General features: G+C 50.2%; 1 protein-coding gene across 3 annotated transcripts in view; it reads left to right on the top strand.

Moving 5' to 3' along the window:
* The window catches only part of HNF1B (HNF1 homeobox B), a 68,762-nt gene that overhangs the window by 10,351 nt on the left and 47,088 nt on the right, over nt 1-11,323 (top strand). For 2 of the 3 annotated variants that reach the window (XM_011990202.1, XM_011990204.1), the window contains exons 3-4: nt 1,201-1,387; nt 3,127-3,362. In XM_011990202.1, the coding sequence (XP_011845592.1) occupies nt 1,201-1,387; nt 3,127-3,362 (423 nt within the window). Of the gene's footprint in view, nt 1-1,122; nt 1,388-3,126; nt 3,363-11,323 lie in introns of all 3 variants that reach the window. The other variant, XM_011990201.1, reaches the window with a different exon arrangement.

An 11,323-nucleotide genomic window follows, 5' to 3' on the forward strand; every position in this document is an offset into this window, starting at 1 on the left:
TAGCTGGGCATGGTGCCGCATACCTATAATCCTAGCTACTCAGGAGGCTGAGGCAGGAGAATCGTTTGAACCTGGGAGGCGGAGATTGCAGTGAGCCGAGATCACACCACTGCACTCCAGCCTGGGCAACAAGAGCAAAACTCTGTCTCAAAAAAAAAAAAGACATTAAGATCTAGAACATAGGGACCCAGAGCTAGGAAATGAATGTGTTATGTGTCTTTGCTCAGCAGAGTGCTTAGCCTCTTTGTTTATTCATCTGTAAAATGGAATTAATCACCCCAATGAGCCCTGCTACATGCAGATGTGAAGACGAGGACAGCAAAGCTTTCTTCTTCAGTAATGTAAATATCAAATCTCATTAAACCATGTAGGCTAAGGCATCACCACTGGGCTGAGCTGCTGGCTCTCATTCATTCTAGAAAAATCTCCTGAGGGTCACAGTATTCCTGGACCCAAGGAATTGGACAGACAGGGAGCATCATTTCCAGCTAATTAAACACCACTCCCAGACGGGTCCTATGTTTGTAGTCTTTGAAATTATTTGAGATCTAAAGCACATCTTCTCTTTCCAATACAGAGCTCCAGTTATATTTATTTCAAAGCATGTGTCAAAAGGTTTGGGGTTTTTCTAAAAACCTGACTTTATAATGTAGATACCTCTGATATAGGAAGAGGGAGGAGAGGTGGGGAGTGCTATCTACAGCCTCTGAATATTTGTGCAAGTATAAATTGTACCTTTGAGCAGTTCTACCCTGGATCTGAGACTCGATTGAGCTCACCCACTTGACATCAAATACAAGAGTTCAGGATGCAGAGTGTTGCTTCATGTCTGAGGGCCAGTGAGCCAAAGGGGAAAAAAAAATAATTTTCTTAAAACAATGGCTGGCTATGTTTGAGCTCCTTCAAAGAAAGGAAAAGGGTGGATTTGCTGGAGCAACTGAGGTGGGCAGTAAAGGCCTGTGCTGAGGCCTCCCCGTCTCCAGCTCCACATGCAGCGAGAGCAGGTTGCAAAGCTTAGTTAGAAGAGGGGAATAAATGTGTCTTCGTCCGTTGTCTGTCTGTCTGTCTGTCTGCTGAGTGAAGGCTACAGACCCTATCAAATCTACTCCTTTCTCTTTTCAGAATTCAACCAGACAGTCCAGAGTTCTGGAAATATGACAGACAAAAGCAGTCAGGATCAGCTGCTGTTTCTCTTTCCAGAGTTCAATCAACAGAGCCAGGGGCCTGGGCAGTCCGATGATGCCTGCTCTGAGCCCACCAACAAGAAGATGCGCCGCAACCGGTTCAAATGGGGGCCCGCATCCCAGCAAATCTTGTACCAGGCCTACGACCGGCAAAAGAACCCCAGCAAGGAAGAGAGAGAGGCCTTAGTGGAGGAATGCAACAGGTAACACCACCAGAAGCTCACCTGGGCAGGTGGGCAAGCACAGGGACCCAGGATCCCTCCCCTCGGTCCTGGGATATTGAGGCACTAGTTATACAGATAAGTGTGGCTAAATCAGGGCTTCTCAAAGTATGTTCCACAGAACCCCAATATCAATTCATTAGTCAGTAAGTCTGAGAACCAGCATATGGATACTTCCCCTTAGAGAGTCACAACACATATTAAAGGCTCTGAGAAGCCCTGCAGTCAAGAAAACCACTTAGCTTTGTTGCATGTGTTGTTAACTCTGGAATCTTTGGTACAGTACAAACAATCCCATGAATTATTATTCTAGGGAAGATACTCTGGAGAATGCTGGTGTAAAATATGATACCTGTGAAATGAAAATTTTGTGTTCGACCTCCATACAGGCCAGGATAAAACTCTCCCTTAGCCACAGACCCTAGATCTGGCCTCTACCAATTGTCAGACATGCAGTGGTCCAAAAGGAAGCTTGGCAGGAGAGTAAGAATTGGTCAGATCTGTTCAGTCTACTCTGCCCCCACTGACTCAACAAAGTTCTTTTTACATGTTAGCTACCAACCAGGCACGGTGGCTCACACTTACAATCCCAGCACTTTGGGAGGCCAAGGCAGAGGATTGCTTGAGCCCAGGAGTTTGAGACCAGCCTGGGCAACATGGCGAGACCATATCTCTATTTTAAAACAAACAAACAAACAAAGAAACAAAAACTATGTGTTATTTTATTTATTTATTTTTCATATGTGGTCTTGCTATGTTGCCCAGCAGATCTTGAACTGGGCTTAAGCAATCCTCCTGCCTTGGCCTCCCAAATAGCTGGAATTATAGGCTGTAGCCACCGGGCCCAGCTATTTTTTTTAAAAAAACTATTGGAAAACCTTGGGAAATCTTTTTACTTCATTCCTGCCCTGTTCTCCCTGACTCCAGTATTGACTTTTTAAAAATTCAGCTCTTTGGTCTGGCCAAGGCCTGTGTGCGCTTTCTCTGTCTCTGGGCTGGGCTGGCCTTGGCAGTGGAAAGAATGCAGCCAGGGAAGTCAGGCTGGGAAGCAGAGAGGCCTGTACTCCCACTGAGTCCTCAGGCTGTGCTCCGTACCCCGACTAATGAGATGCCTTGCAGCACCAGTAGTGTCTAAGAATCTCTCACACCTGGGTTTGAGGTTTCACCAGCCCTGATAAAGCTAGAGACCGGCCATCTCAATGCACCCTGCTTTGGACCCCACCCTGCCTGCCTTTTGGAGGGTATAAGGCATTTTGCTTCCTGGCACTCTTTCAGGGAGTTCAAACCCCAAAAGACCAGAAATCCTCTTGAAGTGCTTTGAAGGCATTCAAGACAGAGTCAGCGAAGGGCTTTGCCTTTTGTGTGGTGGGAAGAATGGCTAAATAAGGAGGTGTCAGGAAGCCCCATCTGGACCTTCCCCTGGACTGCCTGTCTCCAGCTTGCTCTCTTCTCCTCGGGAGCCACACCAGAGCCTAAGTCCCTGACTCCCAGGGCGGCATAGCCTGCTCTGTCCCTGCATTCAGACCCACTTCAGCCATCTTCATCATATCACTCCATGGACTGGCCTTTTCTCTGCATAGGCCTCTCCTCCTCAGCCTTCCATTCTGCCCACGGCCCATTCACACTCCCAACCAAGACTGCTGTGATTGTGTGCTTTTGGCCAAACACCAACAAGTCCCCCCGCCACCCTCACTCACCATCTCCCCTCCATCCATCCCCAGGGCAGAATGTTTGCAGCGAGGGGTGTCCCCCTCCAAAGCCCACGGCCTGGGCTCCAACTTGGTCACTGAGGTCCGTGTCTACAACTGGTTTGCAAACCGCAGGAAGGAGGAGGCATTCCGGCAGAAGCTGGCCATGGACGCCTATAGCTCCAACCAGACTCACAGCCTGAACCCTCTGCTCTCCCACGGCTCGCCCCACCACCAGCCCAGCTCCTCTCCTCCGAACAAGCTGTCAGGTAAACAAAGGTTGGGCCTCACTGCCTCAGCAACCCATCCTGGTTCTCGCCACGGATCTTACCTGGTTTAAGGGTTTTCAGAGGAGCAAATCCTTTGAGGTGATCCTAGGGCTGCTCTCTCATTGCCAGAATATTCCCCTGGAAATAATGTGTGGCTCTGATCAGTTTCCTCCAACTCCTGGCTCAGCCACTGCCCTGTGAGGCTCACTTAGCCTCCAGGGAACCCGTTACCCTATTTGTCTCCTTCCCTCTTCTTCTCCCTGTGTGGCTGCTGACTCAGCGGTCATTCTACACTGAGGAGGCTGCCTTATGGGTGGACCAGGTCCAAATCTCAGGCAGAGGGGTCGTGATGGCGTGGCATCCCTCGCAGTGTTGGAGGATGGCACTCCGGCCACCTCCTCCATCCCTGGCCATATCCTGCCCCTCGCTCGGTCCGGCTGCCTCAGGAGAAGCCCAGTGGCCTTTGGGGACGGCCACTCTGTTGGTGGCCTCTGCTTGTTGGCTTCCGTGTGTCATCAGGGTTGGTGGGGGTCAGTCACTTGAAATCTTTGCAGTGATGAGTTGGGCCAAACTGACTGAGTACCTGCTCCATCGTGCTTGATTGAGTGCTCCTTTGTGTGGGTCCTGGCCTGGATTAGAATGCCTCTGCTGTGGGCTTTCGGTTTGTCAGGATGGAATCCTACAGCCTCCTTGGGAAAAAGCACACCTATATGCTGAGCTCTGTGTTAGGCACAGGCTAGGATGGAGCACTTCTTCTGGCCCTTCATTCTTCCGGCAAAGCTGGCTTCCTAGAATTGATGTGTTCACCGGGGTCTGTGCGGTGCCCATGAGGACAAAGTGTAGCAGCCTCCTGCCTGCTCCAAGAAAAGGGCTTGCGAAAGGAAAGCCAAACACTTTCTAACTCGGGGGTGATTCTGAAACCTGTTGCTCCCCTCACCTGTTGGTTGCCCTTCTGATGAGAAAGGCCTGAGGGCTGGGAGCTAACCCAAGTGTTCAGGGGACCAAAGCCACCAAGACAGGCTCAGAGCCATCAGCTGGGTGGTATACAAGCATTTGTTGCATGCCTGCTGTGCCCTCCCATAGCACAGCCTCTTCCAGGGCCTCTGGGAGCCTGACAGTGCCCAGCATGAAGCTGGGGCCAGTGCCGGGGGTTTCTCTAGGTCCCTCTCCCATAGAGGAGAGAGGCTCAGCCACACAGGAAGATAGTCTTAGTTACTTAAGAGGCAGAGAAGCCCCCAGGCAAAGACTGGCCTGATTGCAGAGTAACTTCACCCCTTTAGGGAAATTCAAAGCAGGGTTCTGAGGGTTGTGGCAAATGGCACGTGGCTGGCACTGAGCAGGACCAGAGCGCTTGGCCGCCACAGCGATCCGCGGAGTTGAAGCTGGGAGCTGCGGGGGGCGTGGTTGGGGCAAGGGGCATTATTGAGAAGACAATGGCCATTGTGCTGGGACCTGTGATCTCCACACCAAAGTCAGGGAGCCTGGAAGCCAAACAAAGGCCCAGCAGCCTTCTGACAAGCTGGGGCTGTGCTGAGGTCACCACGGGGTCGTTGGTTGAGGCATCCTGTGTGCTGACAGGAGACCCAGAGAGCTGGGGCTGGATGGACGGGGAGCAGGTGCTGGAAACCCAGCAGGGTGGGCAGAAAACACAGCCTGTGTACTCCTCTGACTGGAGTCTAGGAAGGGCACGTCCCACGGGAAGTGGATTCTCTGGGGTAGCCCAGAAGTCTGGATCTTTCTAAAAATCATGTAATATTAGAATTTGGAGGGAATTGGAAGAAAGGAACTGAGGCCCAGAAAGAGGCAGTGATTTGCCAAAGTGACACAGAGCAATGGTAGCAAAACAAGGACTAGGGCTCAGGCCTGCTGGTTCCCACTCCGTGCTTTCCCACAGCACAACGACGTGTTGAGTGCTTACCAAGTCCTGGGAATACGCTAGTGATGTACGAGCTGCGCGTCCTGCCCTCTGGGAGCTTACTGTCTGGTAGGAAAGATACCGGGTCATCGGGTCAGTGTCAAGTCCCCAGAACCAGCTGCGGATCAAGGTTTCGTTTGGGGGCTTTGTGGATCTTTCTGCGGTGTGATAGATCCTATTGCTGTTTCTAGAGCAACAGTTACGGGACACTGAATATCCTCGGTGACTGCTTTTCTTCTGTCTTTTTTTTTTTTTTTTTTGAGAGACTGGGTCTCCCTCTGTCACCCGAACTAGAGTGCAGTGGTGCAGTCTTGCCTCACTACAGCCTCAAACTCCTGGTCTCCAGCAGTCCTCCTGCCTTACCCTCCCAAAGTGCTGGGATTACAGTTGTGAGATTGTACCCAGCCCTTCTGCTTTAATTTTCACTCGGGGCTCCTCAACGTGGTCCTTGTCCCAAGCCCAGGGACTGGCTTCTCTTTCTCTGAGTGTAGTTATGTATCTGGGTTCTAACCAGTGAGGTTATAACTGTGGCTGATTCACATAACTTCTCTGAGTCTGAGTTTCCTGCCTACAAAATGGAGAAATAGGACCTTCCAGACAGGGTGCGTGTGAGGATGAAGGGAGTGAATGTAAAAAGACACCTTTCTCAGTAACCCATACTACCCTCATTATGACTCTTAACATTAGAGAGGGCTAAACAAGGGCAGTGGGAAGACTGGCAGGCAGCAGAAATCATTTTCTTTTTGATCTCACACACCAGGGCATTCCCCCTGAGAGGCAGTGAGATGTGTCCTGGCCCTGGGACTAGAAACAGAGGTGGCTGCTGTGCTGGTGCCTGGGATGCAGGATGCTGGGGTCAAAGACTAGTGTCTCCATCTCAGGCTGCCAGGATGGCATGTGTGCCATGACAGGGCTCCTGAGTAATGCAAGCAGGCAGACAGCAGGCTGCAGCCCAGCACTCAGGGGTGGCTTCTGTCTGTAGAGCCACATGGCACTCTTCCCACCTCAGTGCCCACAGCCAAGGTATGGTCACTAACCAAGCCAGAAATATAACTGCATGCAGAATACAAAAAAAAAAAAAAAAAAAAAAAAACCAAACAAACAAACAAAAAAACACTCTGTGGGCTGGGTGTGGTGGCTCACACCTGAAATCCCAGAACTTTGGGAGGCCAAGGCGGGCAGATCACTTGAGGTCAGCAGTTTGAAACCAGTCTGACCAACATGGTGAAACCCATCTCTATCAAAAACACAAAAATCAGCCGGGTGTGGTGGCAGGCACCAGTGACTCCGGAGGATGAGGCAGGAGAATCGCTTGAACCCGGGAGGCGGGAGGCGGAGGTTGCAGTGAGCCGAGATGGGCCACTCCACTCCACTCCACTCCAACCTGGGTGACAAAGCAAGACTCTGTCTGGAAAAAAAAAAAAAGATCTCCATGTTGCTGAGCAGAGCTCAACATCCATGGTCAGCACTAGCAACCCCAAAGACTGAGCTGGGGGAAACAAGGCCCCAGTTCCCCCACACCCACTCTCCACACTCTCCACTCTCCAAACACCGCACCTGAGCCAGGAGGGCTGGCAGCACCTTGGAGACGAGGCTTCCCCAGAACCCTCTTCCTAGAGAGGAAGAGCACCCTTTCTCTAACAGCACCTTCCCTCCCAGCCCTGCTTACCATGCTGTGGCCCACTTGCCCACGATGACCATGGTGTGACCCTAGTCCTGGAATGTCCGGCACAATAGGCGTGGCAGGAGGAGCACTCTGCCTCTGTCAGCGGCTGATTGGTTACAAGATGCCCTACAAACACATTGTCAGCAGAATCAGCTGTTTCCAGCGTTGCCCCTCCTCGGCTTTACAATCACACACCAGCATGCAGCCAAGGGTTGTCATGGCTTTGTCTCCCTTATGCATGCTTAATTGACAATTAAGCTGGGGCTTTGAACCAGCCTGGCTGCCGCTGCTGGGCCTTCATCTTTCCAGGGAGTGTCACAGGGGCACCCTTTGTTTGCTCTTCTTGGGGGCCTGAAGTTACTGTAGCAGGCTGCAGGCAGCCATTTATCTTCAGCCTGGAAGGCCTTTATCTGCCCCCACCCCCTATTCCAGCTCTCGGCCAGCAGGAGCTGTCCCTGGTTATAGGCCCCATGACAGCCCATTCTGAGGCCATTGAGCAAGTCCGGAGTGATGGCCTCTACCTCCCTTCTGGAGATGAATCAAGAGAAAGGCCCCCAAAAGGTCAGAGGGCAGGGCGGCAGCAAGGAGAGGGACTGGTTGGAGCCTGGTGCTTGTATTGATTGGCTCGAGGAGGAGGAGGAGGAAGTTGGCGCGGGATGGAAACTCTGCTAGCCTTGGCCCAAGCTGTGGTATCTGCTATGTGATCTGTGGCGACCTTGCTCCCCGTACCTTTTGCTCTAGTCAGCAGCAAGCTCACTTGGCCACCACCTTGAGGAGGCGAGGAGGGGTAAAAGGTCTTCATCAGCATCCGCTCTCCCATGCGTGATGTGCTCACTCTTGTGTCACCTTTTGAGAGGGAAGTGGGGACTTATTCTCCTGGAAAGAAAGTGAGGCACAAAGAAGAGAAGAGGCCCCTCCAGGAGGACTTTCATGGGTCCCGAACCATAGCCCCTTTACCAAAGAGGAGACATTTATTTCTGTGGCTGCTGCTCCTCCCTCTCGCTGAACTCTATTCCTCCCTCTCCAAGCCCAGTGGACTTGACTTCCCTGATGTGGCTTAGAGCTTGAAAAACAGAGAATCCTGCCTCCTGCCCCTCCCTCATCCCCCTTCACAGTCCCTCCCAGGTTACCTGTGGGAATCTAACCCTGGGTCTCAGACAAGCCAAACTCTGGGCCAGGGTACCTATGTGAAGTGCTGTTGCTTTTCCCGGCACTGAGTTCTGCAGGACCCGAGGAAATCTCCAAAGTTTCCAGTGGCAAGGTAGTGACTCAACGAGAGGAATTCTAATGGCCAGTGTTGATGGACCACTTACTTCCTTGGTCCCAGGCCCTGGGCCGAGTTCCTCTGTGCATCAGCTTATGTGACCCGCACAACAACCCTGCAGAGTAGGAGCCATCTGTAGTGTCATCTTCATTTTACAATCAAGGGAAGTGAACTATTTAGAATGGAAGGAATGTGCCCAACTTCATATTCTTAGTAAGTGGTGGGGAGAGGTTTTCAGCTGTTGCACACTGTCTATCTCTTTTTGCTTTATGCAGATGCTAAAACTTTTCAGGCACAAAATCCAACACACAGAGAGAGAGAGAAACACACACACACACGCGCACACGCACACATACACACACACACACAGACAGCCCCCAGCAGTTCCTTTTCCCACATTCCTACTGTTCCCCTCTGAATGACACCGAGGCTTTGGGAGATCACGGCCAAAGAGGTGGGGTAAGGGTGTGAGTCTCCCATTCTGGCTAGTTTACTGCTTCCTCCCCAACCACTGCCCCTGACCAAGGTGGATTCTGTGCCCTGCCCAGGCAAGAAATCAAAGCCCCCTGTTTCATGACCCCATCCCCATCTGTGTGGGGATTTGAACTGCCCTTGCAGTCGGCACCGTCTGGGCTACTAAATGCCTTAACAACTTAATGGGGCTTCTGAGACAGTGCAAGCACCTCAGCTCACCTCTGGGAGCTCCGCCCACTCCCTGGGCAGCAGACAGCGGGAGGGGTTTATGAGGGCAGTTGTAAAAATATTCATCTCAGCAGCAAAGTTCCTCATGGTAAATAAGGCCCATTGTCCCTAAGTAGCAGATTATTTCAGTTCAGAAGAGAGACAAATCTTGCCTTGAAATGTCTGCTATTGTAGGAAGCACATTCTTACTGACTTGAGGTTTAGTAAGTGGTGGACATGGGCGGCTCCAGTGTTCTCCGTCTTAGGGACTTTATCTGAGTGCCATTTTATCTCTTGAATTTGAAGATCATTTTATCTTGTGGGTACCACCCCATCGGCTGCCACTAGATTGGGGAAGACAATCAGGATATTAATGAGATTAAGAGGCGTAACCTTCAGGGTATTCTGCTGTCAGCCTCCCCCTGATAGGGAACCAGCCCTGGTCTGCATACAAAGAAACCAGGCTGCTGGGCTGGTGGGGCTCCAAGCCTTTGCATAAAGGGGCCAGGAGATACTGCAGTCCTATCACCTAAGGGTCATGCCTAATCCCCCCTGAAGGATCCTTAGACGATTCAAGGACTCCTTGCCGCCTCCAGTCAGCTCTGAGGAGGAAGGAAGCTGCCTGCAAGCACACAGCTCTGGCCTGCAGCTCATGGTAGAAGTGCTCTTGGAAACTGTTGAAGGTTTGATGGGAAGTGACAGGAACTTGGAGAGAATTAAGCACCACGGTGCAGAGAGAGGCAGAGATCTGTGCAAGGGCCTTTGAAGCTACCTGCTTAATGGAATGGAACAAGATCTGGCCTTATGCCTCTACCTGTTTTTTAGGGGGACGTACAAACACAAATGAAGAGGAGAGAGAGAAATATACATGCATATATATGTATTATATATACACACACACACACACACATAGAGAAACTACGTATATAAAAGGAATTCAGCCCACATATAAAGTCAGATCAATCAGTCAATCATGGTTATTATCCTAGCTATTCATAAATACTCTAGAACAGGGATTGACAAACCTTTTCTGTAAAGAGCCAGATAGTAAATATTATTTTAAACTATTCAGTTGTAATTACTCAACTGTGCCTTTGTAGCACCGTAGACATGGAAGTGAGTGAACATCGCTGTCTTCCAAGCAAACGTTATGGGGACTGAAATTTAAGTTTCGTATAATTTTCACATAGCATCCTATAGTCTTTAATGGATTGTTTCTCAACTATTTAAAAATGTGAAACCCATTCGTAGCTGGTGGGTCGTACAAAGACAGGCTGCTTTGGTCAACAGACCAGTTTGCTGACCCCGCCGTAGGACAATAGTTCTCAAACGTGGCCACACTTTAGAATCACCTGAGGGAGTATCTAAAAATCCCAGTATCCAAGCTGCACCCTGGACCTGTCAGAACGGCTGGGGAGTGGGCCTACACATCAGTAGTTAGAATTTTCTGAGTGATAGCAATGTGCAGCTAAATTTGAGAACCAATTCTCAGGTTCTCAAATTTAGCTTCTCATATGTTCAAGTGCACGCTAATTCTCTGGGGCGGAGGATGTTAAGATACAGATTCTCATTCTGTAGGCCTGGGGTGAGGCCCGAGTTTCTGCATTTTCAACAGGTTCCCAGGTGCTGTTGAAGAGGATGGTCTGGGACACACTTTGAGTACCGGGGGTGGATTAGCAACTCATTCCCCTTTGCCTCCCCAACCTGTGTAATTTGCCTCACCATCCCCAGCCTTGCCATCTAATATGGGGAAATGCTCTTTTAAATCCAGCCGGCACAGCGACAAAATTACAGGCTATGGAGCCACACCCAAATTCCAACCTTAACTTGGCCACTTACTGCTGTGTGACCCTGGGCAAGTCTCTGGAATCTCTGTGCTTGCCTCTTGAGGTGTGGAGACATCCACTCATGCAGATGCTGGAAGAATTAAATGAGATAATATATATGTAAAACACTCCAGACGTAACAGGCTCTCATAAATAGTAGCTGTTACCATTCCTTGCAGAGGCTTGTGGGTTCTTTGTTTTTTGGTTTTTTAGTTTTTTCCCTCTTTCCTTGTCCTTCTTGGAGGTTTCATCCAATCTTGATTTTTAAAGAATTTGGGTATCTCCAACTAGATATTCATCTTGGTGTTTGCAGCAAACTTAGGCTGGCTTCTTGTAGCACACTGGGTATGAGGCAGTCTCCCGCTCTTCCTAGGACTTCTCTGTGACATCCACAAGGCATATTGAGTGTCGTAAGTCATTTAGTACAAATTCAGGAAACAGTGAGGGGAAGCTGGGAAGACCATGGATTGGTGGGGGCAGAGGGCAGGGTCATGACCGTGTAGCAGGAGGTCAAGTTCATGATGTTTATGGAGTCGAGATGACCATGAATTTCCTCTAACTAATAGGGCATTTTTCTTTTTCTTTCTTTCTTTTTTTTTTTTTTTTTTT

The sequence above is a fragment of the Mandrillus leucophaeus genome, unplaced genomic scaffold (assembly GCF_000951045.1).
Source record: "Mandrillus leucophaeus isolate KB7577 unplaced genomic scaffold, Mleu.le_1.0 Scaffold374, whole genome shotgun sequence".
In the NCBI taxonomy this organism is placed as follows: domain Eukaryota; kingdom Metazoa; phylum Chordata; class Mammalia; order Primates; family Cercopithecidae; genus Mandrillus; species Mandrillus leucophaeus.